Source organism: Hippoglossus stenolepis, chromosome 17, assembly GCF_022539355.2.
Source record: "Hippoglossus stenolepis isolate QCI-W04-F060 chromosome 17, HSTE1.2, whole genome shotgun sequence".
In the NCBI taxonomy this organism is placed as follows: domain Eukaryota; kingdom Metazoa; phylum Chordata; class Actinopteri; order Pleuronectiformes; family Pleuronectidae; genus Hippoglossus; species Hippoglossus stenolepis.
The window spans coordinates 19,951,285-19,970,857 of record NC_061499.1 but is presented as its reverse complement, the minus strand read 5'-3'; the positions used below and the strand labels follow the sequence as shown (position 1 = coordinate 19,970,857).

At 41.5% G+C, this 19,573-nt stretch overlaps 1 protein-coding gene across 1 annotated transcript; it reads right to left on the bottom strand.

Moving 5' to 3' along the window:
• Positions 1-3,168: 3,168 nt before the first annotated feature.
• maneal (mannosidase endo-alpha like) lies at positions 3,169-14,259 on the bottom strand. Its single transcript, XM_035181953.2, has 4 exons — positions 13,116-14,259; positions 12,285-12,394; positions 5,654-5,730; positions 3,169-4,225 (listed from the first exon to the last, which is right to left on the bottom strand). The coding sequence occupies exons 1-4, from the start codon at positions 13,618-13,620 to the stop codon at positions 3,589-3,591; spliced, it is 1,329 nt and encodes a 442-aa protein (XP_035037844.1). The 5' UTR covers positions 13,621-14,259; the 3' UTR covers positions 3,169-3,588.
• Between the last annotated feature and the right edge of the window lie 5,314 nt (positions 14,260-19,573).

The window sequence follows — 19,573 nt, the reverse complement described above, 5'->3', positions numbered from 1 at the left end:
TACAAGGTTTTATTAGTAACACGAATACTTGAGAATCTAACTAAACCGAGAAACAACAAATCAGTCTTAATAGAGATTGACAGGTATGTGTTTTTGCTTCATATGAACAGCACCACCTCTAAACTGGGAAACCAACACAGTCGACACACTATTACTGTGTAGCAAATTTCAGACATGAATGGTAATGCCAGGAGATTATCCGGAGTTCAGTGCATGTCTGAAAACCGCCTATGTTTACAGTAAGCCGTTTTCAGACATGGCCTGCGGGTAAAATCCGGAGAATTGGCTGTGGAGCTGACACAGAGTTTGCCTTTCATGAATGCACAACACAGCGGGAGGTTCTCTGCACAGACGCCTTCACAACAGCAACAAATCCTCTGCATTTCTCAGGCGAGAGGTGGAGAAGCCGGGGGTGCGGCAGGCAAAGGCAGGAACTGACGTATTAACTCAGCTGCAGAGATCACATGATTTTCTTGATAACACACTGACATCGTCGCCAGCTCTTATCACCTCAAACTCTCTTGACACATTCATCTGTGTCTTCTACGTGTGAGTCGCCACATTTTCACCGGGAGATTTTTCTTTTCTTTTTTGCGTCAGGGGATCCCCTGCTGTGTTCACACATGGATTTCTCTTGGATTTCTATGGACATTATACTCGGGGGCCAGGTGGAGAAAGTCTGAAGAAACTGCTGAACGCCTCACTCTGACATTTACGTTCACACATGCACCTCCTCCGGAGAAAATATACGAAGGAGCAGCAGAGTTCAGTGCACGTCTGAAAGCAGCTTTAGGAAGCTGATTTTCTGTGCATGTGTCAAACCTCTTTCCCTTTGTCTCAGTTGCTGCAAAGCTCCTTTCCAAACCCACTTTCTGCCTCTGGTCTTCATTCTTTCTAATTACAGGAACTACATGAGGAACGATAAAGCTGTGTGAAGCCTCATTAAAATGTGCCCCCACCCTGAGCCTCAGCACCTGGCTTTCTCGCAGCGACACCACCTGCACCACCTGGCTCACCATTAATCCCCATTTGACCTTTTATTTGTCCATTCATGCTCAACCCTCATTACAGGCCACCAAACTGTCTCATCCCTCCAGCCTGACCATCATCCTCCACTCAACTTTACTTGGTCATTCCAATAAACTAAACTGCATTCATCTTTGTTCGGGAATGAGCTCTCTAAAAAACAAATTTACACCCAATCTCCCTGTCACATATCACAGGTTTACTTCCAACTTGGACCAGCTGCACTAACCATAGTTTACTTGTATGTACACAGTCATTAAAGGTGGACTTATTGATTCTGGGGAATGAAAACAAATACACCCGTCCCTTCATTGCTCCTTCAGAAGCTCCACTGATTTCAACATATTGGATCTAGCCACCTGATAACAGTAGTTGTTCCGTTCTATTTTCAGCTCCTCCTCCTCCCATCCCTTGATAGTAGAAGACAGAGGAATAATTTCATGATCTTGTTTGAGATGTAACAGGTGGATGTTTCCTTGTTTTAATAAAAGAAAGAAAGAGGATTAGTGCACCATTAGCATTTATTGTTTATCACCCACTGCCCCCTCTCTGCTCCCAGTCTGTGCATGAGCATGAATACCCATGTTGCCGACTGGCTGGAACAGGCGTTGTGATGTTTGGGTAGTGCAGCATCTGCAAATACAGAGTCAGCGCTTGTATTTAAATCAGATTTTTTCCCAGCGCACATTCAGAACATACAGCTGACTGGGAGGAGATATTAGCAGAATTTGACAAAAGGTGTATTGAATTAATATGGCTTATCCTACCTTTATGAGATCATCATGGGTATCTTAGGTGAACTCTTAGGTTTAGTCCATCTGGATAAGTTGTTCTCCAGAAGAGCAGCGTGGCTTCTGCACCTGAACCTCAGCTGAACCTCATCCGGTGTGGCTGCTCTAATCTGTTAACATGGAAATGAAAAGCAAACCGTTCCGCAGCTGTTCTGCGGTGTGGCCCGGGCATAAGTCAGACATGTTCACTGATGACCTCTGTAACTTTTGTTTTCAGAAGTTGGTCGGTCAATAACTGCACTGTGTCACGTAAAATAAACCAAAAAGTATAAGAAAAGAAGAAATGCACTGGGATCCCTAGTGCGCACGTTATTTAACACAGGGAGCCACTTGGAGGCGCTTCTACCTTTGTCTCATTTAGAGCTACCCTCTGAAATGAGAAGGAGATTCTTCCAGTGGTGATTTTTATTCCTTGTTAGTCACTGAGCCGTTTATTTCTTCTCTTTTAGTGCTTCCAATCTCAGCGGTAAAATCATTCCACTACCTCAACTCAATCCTTTTTGCTTGGTGAAGATGTCTCCGACAGGTACAGGCTGTTGTGGACCCACAGACACAGGGGGAGTCCCAGTGAGATGGAGGCAGCTTCCTGGGTCAGGCTCTAAAATAACCTTATTTTCTGCCTTGTGCTTAGAAGTGTTGAATTTAAAGCTCTCAGCAACTTAATGTGATAAAGTCACCAGCGGACTGATATATAGTGTGTGCAATTGCTTGGCGGAGGTGTGCACTCTAACCTTGAATTTTATATTTATATGTGTATATATATATATATATATATATATATAGAGAGAGAGAGAGAGAGAGAGAAAAAAATCAACGACAATTTTGAAAAATCTCATAATATTAAAGAATTAAAAAAATTACTGGATCTGCCCCCTGATCCAGATCAGCACCAACATTAAATTGGTTCTTTCCTGACTCATACCACCTGTTAACTAACAGACAAATAAATGCTGATGTAAACTTGTAAGCTTCTTGGTCAGGCACAGCTCTGTCATCCCATCTTTTCTGCACAGCCCATTTTAGGTACCTATTAAGTGTATTATTTTATCAGTAGTGTCAGAGGGAATTGACTAGAACTGTTTTTGTCTTTCAGCTGCTCCCATCAGAGGTTGGTTTGTTGGATCTCCTTCCACGTATTTAATTTGACATATGTTGTACTCTGGGGAAATCTCTGACACAATCAGGGTTTCCACCCAGGAGACAGCAGCTCAACCACAATGAGCCACAGGCCCCTATAGGGAATTGACTAAAGTACCACTGTTAAAACCACATACATTTTTGCTTACAACTCAGTAGCTTCTATTGCATCAATTACATTTGCTACCACTTTACATCAAACAATGATTCTCCATTGGTAAACAGACACATTTTAATTTGTCCTCAAGGAAATACAGGAATTCATAGGACAAGAACAGTCTCCTATCATAAGAAAATAAAAACCAAAACCCAAAAGAGCAGAGTTACTGTACATAGCCACACTTTCTTGATGTCACAACACATACTGATTTGTTATCCTCAAAAGGATGATTCCCTTTCGCTGTGACCTTGTCGATTCAACAAACCAGTGAACTTATTTACCTTTACAAAAATGTTAGTGATTAAAAACAATGTGGGCAGAGTGGATATTTGGGGGAAAGCTCATCAGTGGTGTTCTGAAGTGGAGAAAAACAGGAAGATGTACCAATGTAAAGTTGTTTTTCTACAGTGAGAGCTGACGTCTTGTCATTTCCGATCCCCCCCCGGCACATCTACCAGGGAAATAAAACCACGTTCACATCAACCACTTGTCTTTCTCCTTGTTAAAGTTCTCGGCCCACTGACGTGTAAGCTCCAAGTAGTGGTCAGACTGGTTGGGTTGGTAGTCTAGGTACAAACGGGTCACTGTTTTCTTGGGCACAGCCTTCTCTATCTGCGTTCCTTCATGCCATTGATTGAAGGAAGTAATGGTGACAATTTCTGGTCTGACAGACAGAGCTGCTTGCAGGGATGTCTCGTAGTATCGCCCATTCACCCGGTTCCTGGTGTTATGGTTGTTCCATGGCCGAACAGCGGTGTCTACGTACCCTGGGCCGACACTGGGGATGAACAGCAGATTGTTTCCATCGCAGAAGGCCTTGATGGCTTTCCAGTTCTGGTGGGACGAACCAAAGGAGAAGCCGTTGGAGGCAAAGTAGGTGTATATGCCATCGAAGCCACTGGCCAGGATGTCATGTTTGTGGCGCTCCTCGACGATGAGGGCCACGAAAATGCCATCGTAAGGTGTGCCCCTGATGCTGTGGGAGCCCTTGGCTGTCAGGAGCTCTGCCCAGGACTCTGGCGGCGTCAGGTAGGAGTCGTAGACATAAAACAGAGGCAGGACCCGACCTGTGCTGGACCGGAATCTGTAGAAGGCGCCATGTTGTCCATACCTGCAGGAAAAACAAGAGAGGACTTAATGTTCCAGCTTTCTCTGCATACATTTTGATACTGTGCAGATCATATAGGAAAAGTTGATGAGATTAGAAAACCAACACATAGTACAACACTAGGACTCTGCAAATTTGTAATTTTGAGCCGCACCTTTCGCATTAGTCAGTTATTTGAATGTTCAGATAAATATATTGATTAGTGCGGCTTTAAGGTCTGAATCTGTTTGACTACACAGATACCAACTGCAATACAAGACTGCAAGTTAAGCCTAGTTCACACTACACGATTTTCAGCCTGATTTGCCAATCGCTGATGACGAGTTTTGCAATTTCTATGTTTGAACTATGTGCGATTAAAGAGACTCACAGACATGTTGCAGATTCCGATTTTTACAGCACATGTCTGTGACCAGGGAAATCAACCAATTACTCTGCATGCGGGGGACATTGAAACACAAACTCAGTGCAGCTTATGTTCACTGCATCAGGTTCGGTTTTCTCTCTAGCTCGGATGGGTTTGGACAGAGAAATATTGCCCGAGCCGATCTCTGTATACTTTGACCTCTCCTCCATCATGTGTCATCCTGTTGTAGGATGACTCATCAGTTTCTCCCGGTGACCCTGCGCCAGTCAGTCATGTAGTGTGGTTCACATGCTCGTAATGGAAAACCTCGAATCAAGGGTCAGTGCTACAACCAGATAAGAGGTCTATAGAAGCCATTGATCATATTGACTCTGGTCTATTGAGGCCGCAACACGTTTGATACACCTAAAATGTCACAGGTTGACTTTGTGTCATAAATTCAGAAATTTCACGCTTTACTTAAATTATTGTGTCTTTCTCTTTCTCCAATGTTTGCTTAACATCATATGGACAGTCAACACAGCAGGTTTCCCAACATACTGGCGGCAATATAAAGCCCAGACATCAGAACTCAAGCTCTGATTTAACTGTCCTGTGTCATTGTAAACACGGCATCAGAGACGCTTTGTTCTTCTTCAGTCCACTGACGAATATGGTATTAGATGAAATGTTTCATGGTTAACCTCCAAACTGATCTCCACGCCTCTCTCTTAAAGCCGTTATCTTTTATACATCAGTTGGGTTACAGTAAAAAAAAAAAAAAGAGAACTTTGAAATTATTTATATCGATGGACAAAGAGACAAGTTCCCTTTGACACACAACCAGGCTGCTTGAAGTCAGAGCAGAAGATATCCGCCGATCCATTACAGCAGGATCACAAGGGAGACATCTATATTTAACTACCTGTTCCTCCTCTTCCCTTATCAGGCGTCATGTTTCACCACATCACTACACTTTTGATGTGAGTGGCCACTGAGACAGCAGGCAGAGCTTCGACCCTCTGGTGAAGGAAAGGCATCAAATCGAGCACAGAGGACAGTGGATACAGAAAAACACAGCTTACTTGTCAGTGATGTATTTGATGTTGTCATGCATGCTCTGGTCCGTCCGTCCTTTGTATGGCTGTATGTGAAAGGCCACCTGGAAAAAGATACATTCAAACATGGATATTGAGTTAAAGGCCATAAAGCAGAACATTAATACACAAAGAGCTGAAAAATAAATAGGTTATGCATTGAATTTTAAATTCAAATCTTGCTCCTCATTATCCTAGAATATTATTTGTTTTGATGGACAGCCAGTATGAAGGGAATATTTAATTAGTCTGTGAACAACTCTAGTAAATTCACCACGCTGTTTGTGGATCAGTGTTGAGTGAAGTGTTGATTCTGGAGGTACTTGTTCCGCAGTGGATCCATGTTTTTGTTCTCAAACGTCAAACTGCTCCACATTGTGACAGTGTCGTGCTCATTGTAAACACCAGTGTGCCGTCACAGGTTTGAGTGAGGAGTTATCTTTGGCTGGAACCAGATCCAAAAAGCATTGAGATCAAGATATAAGACAGAGGACAGATCTGCTCCCATTCAGGACCAGTCTATACTAGTTTAAAAAGAAGCCAATACAAATCCTCCGCCGACACACAGGACCTTATTTTACACCCAGCCCAAAGCGGTGCAAGCTAAGAAGACGTAGATTCAGACCGGCACAGTTGTCTTTTTCCCATCCAGGGCCCACACTGTTTTTAAATAGCAAATGCTATTTAGGTCCTTTAGGTGCTTTGCTGCCACATTTGGAATCTCAGCATGCGAGAACACTGAATTCCTATTTAATCCAAATTAGTCCCTACATGCAATACTGGCAGGGACGGCAGCATATGATGGATTTTCATTACACTGTGGTGAAATGCATCTATCCCTGAGCAGTACTGGAGGAAGGTGGTCATAATCTCCATCGTCATTCTCGCGACTTTGGCCAAGTTCAATCTGAATGTGGAGTTTGTTACGTTCATTCAGTCTATTAACATGAATGGCCTTTTTTTGCCTTCTTTTTTCAATAATATGATCAAATAATACACTAAATTGCACAGGCTGGGACCCCATAGGCTATACATATTTCTACTTGTTGTATTAAGTGTTGTTTAAACTGTAGGCTTAACAATGGATTTTTAACAGTATATAAAGCTAAACATTAAAAATAAGTCAAATTCCCAGGATAGAGTGAATATGTGAAAAATGTTAATCCCTATTGTGCACCATTTGGACCTTGAGTACACGGCTTAATAACAGAAAATATGGATGTTAGTAAAACACTCCATTATTCTACAAAATATTAAGTTGTAAGTTACATTGTGATAATTGTGTTGTTGCTTTGTGTGTATTCTTTTTTTTACTAGAAATAAACAAAATCTACATCATATTTATATTGTAACATAAATAAGACATGACAGTGAGATGAAATTCATAAAGGCTAACATACGCTGAGTCTGCTGTTCGACTTGTTGTTATTCTTCAACACACAGGCAGCAGTTAGGTTTGTACAAGAAGTGCAGCAGGTACAGAGAATGTATGAGAGATGGTATCATCTGAGTCACGTCAGGCTGAGTCAAGCATATGAGAGTGTGGCCCTGACTGGTCGAGTTCATATACAGTACCTATAGTAAGAGCTGTGCACCACAGTAAGATCTAAGGGGGGGAAGTATTTCTCCAACTGCACTGCACAAAAAGCAAAATTGTTTTAACATTGTGCAAGGTTGGAATTACACAGTTAGATATATTATTTTAAATTGAGAATATTGCATGGGGAGTATTTAAATTGTGAATTTGATAAAGACAGACGGAGTGTGCCTTAGATTCTTGCATGCACACAGACAGGCAGGCAAACTGTGTCTTTCTCCTGTGGTATAATGCAAAGAGACAGAAGGGCAGTGAGGGGCCAAGTGCAGCCTGCAGGATACTGAGGATTTCTGGAGAATGTAGGTGAGAGGGCGGTGGAGCAGGGAGCAAGTGAAGCAGATGCTCACCATCCCTGCAGCCGTGTCCCGTATTCTTATCTCATCTGTCAACACTTTCAGAGGAGTTGGGATCTTTTCCACTGACTCAGAGTGTCTCAGAAATCCGGTTTTAGCCGACTCTCAGCAGAACAGAAAAATTAAAAGAACATATGCTGAGTGATCCAGAGGGAATTTTAGTTCCTATCCATGACAAAGTCAATAAAACTGGTGGTGTGACAAAGACTTCATCGAGAACAGCGTTATGTTCTCTCACAGGACTGGAGAGTTGGGGGATGGATGGCCATTGTCATCCATGAAAAAGCTGTAGGAAAATATTGTATGCTTGTTTTCTTCAGTCACAGAGAGAGGAAAGGTCTCCTGCAGCACAGTAAAGCATCGACAGAGCTGTAGAGCCACAAACACTGAAAGCTCAACGCCCACTCTATCTTTCAAAAGAGGCTGCAAGGTCTTCATAAACAGTTTCCATGACGACGTGGCAGCATTTGGCGCCAGGGCTCGGGCTTGTCAGCCGCCTCGACTACTTGTTGGAAATTATGAAACACCAGTGAGGTAAGATGCGGTTCAATCTGTTCCCGTTTGGCCGAATAAGCCGGAGATGGATGCAGATGAAAAGTGTTTTTTTGGTCAGACCCCCCCCCCGCACCAGTACAACCGCCCAACCAATTGTGAGTCACTCTCAGCTGTCAATCATGACCCTGTTTTTATAGCATCAAATAACTTTGAAACCAAACATCTAAGAGAAAAAAATCAAACCCTGAACTTACATCAGTGTGATGAGAACCACATAAAATGATAGAAACCATCTTTGGGGAAAAAAAGAGAGCATGACGAATCAGGAGAGAAAACATTGTGACTGATGAGACCCATAAGGAAGCAATGGTGCCTGTTTCTGTCCATCCAGACTATGACACAATCTCAGAGTAATAAAAATGATAATAATAAAATAAACAGAAAACAAATAATATAAAATATAATATAAAGACAAACAAACAAGACAAATGAAAAAATTAAAAGAGGTAAAAATAAGTAGAATCTGTTTGTATGCATTCATGGGGCTTTACAGGATGGGTGTGGTATTTTGTTCTGTTCATTCATTTATATACATACCTCCACTTGCATACATTTTTCCATTTCGTTCTTTTTTTCTCTTTTTCTTCTCTGCTTTGCTTTTTTTTTCTCTTCCTTCCTCCCCAGTTAAATGCTTACATTACTTTACTTTTCACATAAATGTTGTAGCATTAACTCACCGGCAATAGGAGAGATTTGAGGATTGTTGAGTAGACTTTATTGAACTCTTGGAACTGGTTTCTTTGTAGCACTGATGCTTTTTCCATTGATATCTGTTGTGCTAAAGGATCCAACCATTGCTCATTTAGGATTGATGGTGGATATAGATCACACTGGGACAACTCCAGATGGTTGTAAGAGACATGGTGGGTGAGGTCAGAACATGGTAAATAAGGTAATTATCACAGGACTTGGTGGTAATGACAGACACGTGTTTTCAGTAAAAGCACATCTAGTGGATTGACAAAGCTAGAAAGGCCCATTACTTTGTATATGTTGAAATCTCATCTATGGGCGAATAGGTTTTATTAAAGGCGTAACATCATTAAAACCAAAGAGATTCCTTGTTACCTTGTTATAGTGAGAGGCTTTCTGTTGTCACAATGATGGATTTTGTCATTAGAACGTAGATCTTCTCTGCTCTACTAAAGTTTAAAGTTTGTTTGCTTTTCACTGAGCAAACGGGGTCAATCCATGTTTAATTAGTGAGGGTGGGGGGGCTGGAGGGGATTATAGATCAGCCCGTGTCCTCCTGTCTGTCATCTGTGATGTGCTGACCGATTTCTCTGACACCAGTGGCCTGCTTTAGATGCAGTTCACAAGGATGTTCAATCCTTACACCTCAACCCACTTTTGAATCTTGACAGAGGAACTCCTCCTGTGTCAAAATCCCGATACCCAATGATGTGATGTCTGAAGGTATACATGTATGACACTTGCAGAGAAAGGGTAGACACACACATGACTGCTCATACACACAGACTTCAGCCTGCATTTTGTCAGCGGTGGCTCTGGTGCACTGAAACACTGGAGCATTAGCCCTCAGGTCAGCTGTGAGATACACACTGTTGTGTAAGTCTGACTGAGACACACAGAGAGACCCAGTTCTCAGTTTAAGACTTCCTTATAAGGAGCGTGAAAGTAGAGTGACGGAAAGCTCCTCTGTCCTGTCGATGCTGAATCTACGGCCTGTGCTCAGCTTGTTTTGCTGCCCCTGTCTGGAGCACCTTCAGCATCTTATGGCTCCGTGGTATCTGAAACCCCTCAGTGTTTAAGGACAAACGACTTTGTGAGATGGAATTGTGCACTGAAAGGGAAAATCTACCCTAAAGCACTCTAAGTCTTTGGCTCAGTTAGAATGAGTCTGATAGCACAACATTTGCATCTCTCTGCAATGCCCATACAACTTTAAATGTCAGGTTTTCAGGTCAGAGCATCAACATTGAAACAGGGACGCATTTCTTGATCGTCAGTAGTCTCAGTCGACCAGAAGGCAATGCAGCTGCACGACTTTGTGTTTTGAATTAAGGGCTTGACACACATCTAGGCCTTATCTTAGACCTGGTGCAAGGCAGTGCATGATCCGAGTCTCTTTTCTAGTTCCAGAAAGAGCACTCATGATGTTTAAATTGCATATTTACTCGTGTGTCTTAAAATAAGGTGTGGTTGTGCACTAGCAGATCTGTTTTCTCTGCAGGACTGTGTCCACTTCTGCAATATTTTGATGGCATGTAACTGGGGATTTTGTGCCACCAGCTGTTTATCTTGACAAAGAAAGTCCTTGATTTTCATGAGTAGTGGAGAGAAATATATGAATTACTATTTTCTTTTATCAAATTTCTCAAAAATCGGTTGAAGTTAAAAGGAAGGACACCCACTCTGCTTTGATTGAATACAAACTGCTCCATAAAAGAGGCGCTGGGTTTCTCACAGTTATGGAATATCAATGGTACAGAGGCTCCAACAATCTTAAATTCTAAACTGTTTCTTAAGACAGATGGGGCTACATGCCCCTTAATATTGAACAGATATGTTTCTTTAATTAACTTTGTAGTTTGCTAACTGACAGTGGGCTAACAGTTAGCTTAGGCCCACGATATACTTGTTGTTTAACCAAGTGTACGCTTCAGCAACCGGCTGCATCATGAACATTAGTGTTCACGTACTTGCTTGGGTACTTCACGTGTTACTGTAGAATTCCTGTAGAGGGCAGACCACAGAAGTCAGACTCAAGATTGTAGAGCAATGTGCCTTATGATCTTTGACTGATCTTTGACCGATCTTTCTGCTACTTCCGGACGTGCAAGCGGTAAACACAAAGATGGCGACACTTGAAGAGATCAACATTTGGCTAATGATAAGATCAAGACAGAAAAAGCGAAGGGTGATATGTCAGAACCCTGAATCAGACACATTGTGAAAAGGTTTACTTCTCTTTCTCTGCCAATCCGGCTCCACCATTTCTGTCTCTGATGACGTGCCCCTGACGACGTGGGACGTGGGACTCCACACTGCCCCGACCTCTATGTGGGTATTGCATCTTGTGTATGTGTTGCAGTAATTTCTGAGGACATGCACAACCTACGCACCAAACGGACGCAGGATACGCGAAGCAGCCATTTTGTGTACATGTACACAAGTACATGTACAAGTACAAGTACACAAGTATATTACGACCCCTACTGGTAACTGACAGTAAATTTGTAAGCCTGCTAGCTTGTTGTGACTTATTGGCGAATAGCTTCCAGCTGCAGTAGTTTATTGACCAGCCAACTAACTATTAACTAGTGGGCAAGGCGAGAAGCACCTCTTAAACAGAGAGATATTAAAGACAAGAAACGCATTGGGGCAACATTAACAAACACAGCATTCATCACTATGTAACAAGGCTTCTATGTTCTTGCTATTGCTCTCACCTACAGTACGTGTCTGAGAATTCCTTTAGAAAAGCTTCAGTTTAATATGAAGAACAATACAAATATAATTTGTTCAAAGGTCTTTAGTAATGTGTACTTCACTAGGAAGGTAAAAATAAAATGGATTTATTATAAATGTATATTGGTGAATTTTATAAAAAGCTGTGATTTTTATATTATGATTATATTTGATTCAACACGATGTTTCAAGTTACTCTTTGTATCTCTTCGAGGATGGAACTAATATCCAATATTAATCTGTAATAACATGGATTCATAGTTGTTTCAATTCATTCTAGATTCACTTATTTGTCGTTTTATCTTCATTATACTCACTTTACTGGTTGTATCAGGCTGTCCTCAAAGCGTACACTGGCCCAGTCTGGGCACAATTAAGCTTGACTTTTTGTCAAATAAACATTGATATTTTCATTTTTTTATTGGCACTGTTCAAAATGAGCATGTGACCTACCAATGACATGTTAGTTGTATGTCAGATTAGGACTTTTAGACACATATTTATATTATATTACAACCAACATGAATTATATCATAGTAGCTTTCTTATTTCTGTGCTGAATATATGAACATTTTCAGCTTTGTCTTGTTCTACCACACAATTCATTGTCACCGGCAAGCCATTCACTCATTCAGTAAATCATCAGAAAGGAAAAAAACATACCGGTTGTCTCACCAGTTACCTTGATGCTGTGCCTGTGGGCAGCGTCCATGACAGCGGGAACCAGGTCCTCCGTGGGCTCCCCGTGGTCGTCTGCCACCCCAGGAGGATACCAGGACAACACCAACACCCCTACAACACCGGCATGGAGAGGAGGGGAGGACATCCAGAGGCATATTTATTTTCACATATCGCCATTGACCCTTTCTTTCCATCCCAACCTGGTAGAACTTAGAACATTGTCTCAAACCACGAGGTAATCAAATACAACTGTCAGAGTTAAGTTATGTTTACTTTATATTTACGTATTAATTCTACAAAATGTAGTTGTACTCCAACTTAAAAATGACAAGTGAAGTTATCCCGTTCTTTCTAAGCATACAATTACTGTTTATTACAGATACTGGAAGACCAAGGTTGTTAACACCCATTCTCCCAAACGTCATATCATATTTACCACTGCTGTTAACACAAAAAGCTGTTACATGTTGTTAATGCAATATTCATTTGTGTTATGGGTGAGACAGCAGTTTGAGACTAAATAAACGCCATCCGTATCTGATTCATTCAATCAAATGACACTGTACATATTAGGCTGTAGTAATTACTACCAAACTCTTTGGTGCATAATTGTGATGTTTGAAGATAGTTATAAAATAATATGTCATTTCCCTCAATCTCAGTCCCCGCAGAGATGATGTCAGTAAAGGTTTTGCATTTTAGTGCAATATCAACATTCTAGTCCAGGATCTCAAAAGTTTTGCTTACAGCCATGGGAGGATGTCAACCCTGTGGTGTCAACACACACCACAACAAGCCAAACATGCAGAGCCAGCGTTGCCAAAACTGTTACCTGCTGCAGCCGCTTCTATCTGGGCCATGTGTGACTCCAGCACCGTCGGGTCCCTGGAGCTGTAGGGTCCCAGCTCAGGGTAGAAACTTGAGGCGACGTCCTCTGGTGGCGTGTGCCTTCCCTGAGCGTGACTGGCTGCGATCTTGGGGTCCCAGTGTGGCACCAGCACATGATCCCAGTGGATGTACTTGTTGTCCATGCTGGGGGAGCCGTACCACAGGTAGTAGAATATGTGCACATCGTAGAATATGCTGTAGTCTCGGTCGGACTTGCTGAAGACCACCTTCGTGTCGCTGCTGCCCATGTGGAACTGGCCCGGCGAGGCAGCCACGTCTTTCACGTCCAGCCGCCGCCTGTCGGACCGCTCCACGATGAGGTCCATGCCGGGGGCCATGTCCGAGAAGCCGTCGCTGGGTTTGAGCGTCCGGAGCCCCATCATGGTGCCGAAGATGAAGAGCGTGAAGAGGAAGAGCGCGACGAGAGCCTTCCTGCGGAGGCGCGTCATGGTCGCTGTCCGTGGTGCTGCGGAGCCGCGACAGCAGCCGGCGGGAGGAGTGATGCGGCTTCGTCCTAATTACAGCCCACGAGCGCACGGATCGTCTTTCAGCATCGAGCAGGTAGAAGAGAGGAAAGCGCTGGTGCGTAATGGAGTCTGCGTGAGACACACGACAACTAAAGGGATCTCACATCACTTCCATCCCCACGACCCGAGGGCTTCCTGCTCCGTGTCGCTGCCACGCGAAATCTCCCCCTGGTCGCCCGCGCGCAGCCATGACGCTCATGTCGGATTAGATTTCCTCTCCATCGCTTGTCTTCAGAGGGGAAGTGACACGTCGCTCAACAGTTCCCCCATGTCTCTGTCAGCTGCTCAGAGGTTTCTGTCAAAGCTGGAACAAACCAAGTGTGGTTACCTTTGTTTCCCATCCAATCAGCGCCTGTTCTCCTCTCCTCTCCTTCTCCTCCTCCTCCTCTTTCTCCTCCTCTCACCCGAACCTCATCACACCTGTCTCTGGATCTGTCGCCAGACACAGTGGTGGATTAGAGAGACACAGTTTTTTTCTGGATGTTCAGACCAGAGCAAAGAATGAAACATTTGTGTCTGTGCCGATGGCAGGAGGGAGGTGGGATTAACCCCGTCCACCGGAAAGAGATGTATGAGGGGCGATTAAAGCCACAGAGAAGCGAGAGGTGGACCCTCGATGTCTGTCTGTGGGAATTCAATCATTATTAAGAATTTGGAGGAATATTAGTCTACTGTCGACGAATATAAGTAATTCATAATCATGATTAAACCTATGAATATTCACACAATTTGATGACAGCGCTCAAAAGCAAATATTCTCAGTATTTTCATCAGCGTCAATGCAGGAAGATGGGTGATGTATATACGAATATATTTTTTATGTGTTGATTTTTATGTAAAGTAATTTGAATTTCTTATTGATTAAAATATAAAATGTTCTATACAAATAAATCTTTCTTTGCCTAAAGGTTTTTCTTTAAATATGTATCTCTTCCCTCCCATTCAATGTGGCACTAATCACCTCTCATACAGCCTTCACCTTTTTTTTGAAAATATAACTCAGCTGTATTTTAGTTATTTAGTTAACTGTAGTTAGTTAGGGTTAGGGTTAGCTGTAGTTTGCTGCCACATTAAGACACAGATAGTACACCTAACTGTCATTTGATAAAGACTGAGAACTTGATGTCTGTTTTATTGCTTCCATCTCCTCTGTGACATTCAGGGACTTTTTAAACTGTCGCTTTTTGGATGTTTCGTCATTTCCCCTCTGCTCTAAACATGTTATTGCTTAAAGGATGATGCAGTTTGCAGTAACCCGTTTATTTAACCTTATCTATATTTAACCAGACTAATGAGGAAATGAATTGGGTGTAGTATGGCTACTTGAAGTCGTAAACAACGGGACTCAATGGAAAGGAAACTCAAGATTCTCTTGTGCAAAAGTCTTAAAATTACCATAAAATACCTGAAACCTTGTTTTTTGTATTGTTTTAGACGGGTCTAGTAAGCGCTAAACCCCTAATGTGTCAGAGTTTCTGCTCCACACAACCATTCTTAAAATAAAAAATGAATTAGAGTGTGATTTATCTGAAATTGGTGTTTGTGTGCGATACCAAAAACGTCCATTTGCTACAATATTTGTTTTTGTATATGATGCCTCTTTGCAATATTCACCAATCATCCTATTGTTCTTTGACTCGTGGGTGGTCTCACAGAATGCATGCTTGAGGTGACACCTAGTGGGAGTCACTGGAGTCACTAGTGGGAGTCACCGGAGTGTTACTCCAGTGCTCAGCCCTCATGCCTTTACCCTGCCAACTGAACACCTGAACAAGGCTATAATCATATAACTAATAGGCTGAGGTGAAGGAGATCTATCCAGCTTAAAACTGTTTCCTTCTTATCTTTAATTTTATATCACTGAGGCAGTTTAATGAAACCTTTTGACACAATAAGACTGGACACACACACAAACAAATAGGAAATCGTCACCTTAAATACAACTAATGTGCCTTATTGAGTCGTATCGGAAGAAAACAAAAGCAGTAATAAAGTTTAAAATGTTATACATGAAAGAATACAACGGTTATTTCAATAATCAATATAATCTGTCCATTTCATAGATGGTCATCATTGTACTTACAACCTATAAGCTACTTGGAGTTTGAGAGATAAGATTAAAGGCAGGAAAAGTCCAAAAATCATGATCATCAACCGCTCCAGATGTTGTAGGAAGTCAAAGAGGATGGATAACTTCACTGAGACCCTCTGGCCTATCAGGGAGTCTCCATCTGTTCCCTCTGTCATACAGCTGGGCTCAAAGCTGTGCCGCTGTCTTCAGTTGGGGCTTAAAGCTGCACTGCCGGCATGTCGATTTGTTTCCAGTAGAGTTGCTCTTGTTAGGGTTCGTAATTGAAGTGATGTAGTGTCCCCATGCAGCGAGAATCACTTCTGATGGGTTTTTTTTGCCAGCCCTTCATGGATATCCTACATTAGATCATTTTATGTTAATTTTACCTCTTTATTAGGAAATATCAATCAATCAAATTGTATTTGTATAGCCCATATTCAAAAATCACAATTTGTCTCAAAGGGCTTAACAAAGTCAACATCCTCTGCCCTTCACCCTCAACAAGAGTCAGGAGAGACTATCCAAAAAATCCTATTAACAGGGGAAGAGACGTAACATATACATCAGATCATTTCCAGTCACAAATTGGGCAGGGATCGTATGAACCAATCAAAACACTCCATTTTAATTCAGGTACTTCACTTTTCCTCAGTGTCCAAAGTGCTTTCACTTCCTCTTTTACCAGTAAACAGCTGAATTGAAATGATTTTTAAAACTTTTTTTTAACTTTTTATTTCAAACATCATTTGGATTTATTCCTACATATATATAATCATCAGTCTAATCAGTGTAACAACAATCACTTAGATAATACTCTTAACAAATTAATAATACATTTTCATGGTTACATGCTGACTCAGTGACTGAAATAATATTTTTAATATTTAACTTCCACTTTATGTCACTGTGGATCTCTACATGGTTTCCCTAACTCTAACCCTGTGCTGGTGGATGTGGACAGTTCAGGTATCGGTTCTGCTTGACTTCCTGGATACTCTGTAGGAGAAAGAGCCCGTTAAGGTTATATCCTCTATGACTCAGCGGTGTTATTCCTCTGTCTTGACTCAGCCATGACACAGCCTATAAATCCTGAATCAAGTTTCCAGGGTAACCTATCATCAATGTCCATCCTTTCCTCTCTTTATGGTGCATTTATTATGAGCATGAATGTTTGTCCCTGTACTCTGAATGTAAAGAGTAGAGTCGTTTTTGTGAGTGTGAACACTGCACGACCATGTGTCGCCTGAAGATGGAGTCTGTGTATCTCCAATGGAATAAATTACACAGGACAGCAGACATTGTTTTGTTTTGGATGTTTTTGCATAAATATAAATAGTTTGGTAAATAGGTCATTTCCAGCTTTAGATTCAGTTTTTATCGAGTGACAACCCAAGGTAACATGTTGAGAGGCAAAACAGTACAAGCATAGCGTGTGTTTTAACAACAAATTAAGATAAAAATGAAAGTTAAGAATATGATATTTGGAAAAATGTAGAAAAAAAAAATCCCCAAAAAAACAATTGTATCACCCACATAGGTGACTGTTTCATCCAGAGACATTGCCTCATCATAAACACAACATAACAAACATAACATTTACTGGATATATAAACATTTCTACAACTAACATATTGTAAAAGAGGATATAGAAATATATCAAATATTTAAATGACTAAACATGTATTATGTGAAGGTTTGAGGGAAATTTTATAATAATAGACTACATTTTGTTATACATATACATAAACATATATATATTTATACCGTTTTTTGTATATACGACATGAACTCACTGATTTTATTATTAAATATTTCAACCCAATGGGTATTTATAAACTGTCTCAAACTGCGGCACAGTGTAATCCTTGCCCCTGTCCACTGTACTGTTTGTTTGGTTGTTTGTCAGCAGGATAACCCAAAAACTACCGTTCAGGTTTCCACGAAATGGCTGAAGGACGGGACATAGACCAAAGAAGAAAAAAAAAAAAACTTTATTATTGTGAGACAGTGTTTTTTTTTTACATTTACACTCAGTGGCCAAAGATAATTCATGGACCTTGATGAAAAGAATCGGACATATGTGGGCGACGGATATTTATGAGTGTGTGCAATTAGCAGTTTGATTGAACTGAAGCGGACTGTTGGACCTTGGTGGAGATACGTGCTCTGCTGAGAGCTGCTCAGAGGGACGCCTTGTGTTACAGGAGCTGTTCTTGGTGCTGAAACTGTTTGTTTGCTTCTTCCCGTCATTTTTGATTGTGCTAGTTAGACAGCAACAACCTCTCATTCATGTGTTTATATGCACGACCCTTTGACCTTATACTTTTCAAACATAAACATTTCAAACAGGATATATTAACACACATACACACATGTATACAGGGATGCATATACACCACATATGTATACACGAGAAGTCATATAACACAACAAACTAGAAGTCACTCAATGGAACGCACGCATCCACCAAAGCTAAAGCCGTAGACTGTAAATAAAGATGGATGTCTCCACTTCCTCCACTGTACTAACATGAATCCAAAACATCGAAGATATAGGAGCTGCCATCTTACGCTGGTGACCTAATTTGGAGCCAGAGTCGGCGCAGTAGTGATGGTGGTGTAGAGCTGCAGTATCAAGGTCCTACACACACCCGACCAATCATGAGTCAGTCTCAGCTGTCAATCATGATATTTCCTCCTGTTTACATAGAATCAAAAAACTACTTAAAACCAAACCAGAAACATGAACACTGGAACATACATCATAATCAGGACTAACTAAAATGACAGAAACCATCTTTGGAAAAAATTTAGGCTAATTAACATGTGCTCTCACATTAGTTTGATCTCATTTGAAAACAATGGTGGAGGTTGGTTTATACAGCTAGCCAACAGGGGGCGATCAAGATAGATTAACTTAATTTGAGTGGGAGCTGTGATGTCGTCCATCTTTATATACAGTCTATGGGTCTAGTGAACCATGTTGAATAAAAATTAATAACGTAGTGACTCTTTTATTAATATTTCTATTTCCACTGGATTCAAACTATTTAATATTGCAAATTTCCCCATTGGGGGACTAATAAAGGACTTGGTGAATAGCATCATTTAGGATTTGTTTTCACCAGGTACGCTCAAAACTCTGAGTGAACACATTCAGAGATGACTGATCTAGTTCAGATCAGCTGCTCTGGGACAAAACAAACAACCTCAAGATTCATTGGCTAAATCTAAATCTGCTTTCTGTAAGAATATGCCATCAGAGACATTGCTGCTTTAAAAAAAAGTCCTGCATGTTAACATCTGGTAAAAATGTATCTGTTTTCATTTTCTCTTAATACTAAAGCCAATCAAAGAGCAAATACCAATAAATCTAGTTATATTCCTGTAAAAGTGAAGACTCCCACCTGTCATTGTTGCCTGTTCGGGCCTGAGGTGGCCGGCAGCAGGCTGTGCTACCTAGGGGCTTGTTGTGGGAGGCATATCTGTCACAACATGGCAGCCCATTATAGATTTGTTATTGATCAGGTTTATTGATTGATGTCCCTCTAAAGGCGGGGTGAAAGGTGAGCTGACAGGCCTCCCAGTGCGGCCGCTGCTGATTTTGTCCTGCATTAATACACAAGGGCCCAGGCACTCCCAAAGTGTGTTTTTAAATCCTACACTGTCGTACACACACACACACACACACACACACACACACACACACACACACACACACACACACACACACACACACACACACACACACACACACACACACACAGAGTACTTAGTGTTTAACGACTCACTGTGTGTCTTTCTC

Bases quoted from the DNA above. Each gene is read 5' to 3' on its own strand.
- maneal (XM_035181953.2), bottom strand. From the start codon at position 13,620: ATGACGCGCCTCCGCAGGAAGGCTCTCGTCGCGCTCTTCCTCTTCACG. The intron at 12,395-13,115 runs GTAACAGTTTTG...CCGGTGTTGTAG, and splicing joins GATAGAAGCGGCTGCAGCAG to GGGTGTTGGTGTTGTCCTGG. The intron at 5,731-12,284 runs GTAACTGGTGAG...ATCTTTTTCCAG, and splicing joins CCCACAGGCACAGCATCAAG to GTGGCCTTTCACATACAGCC.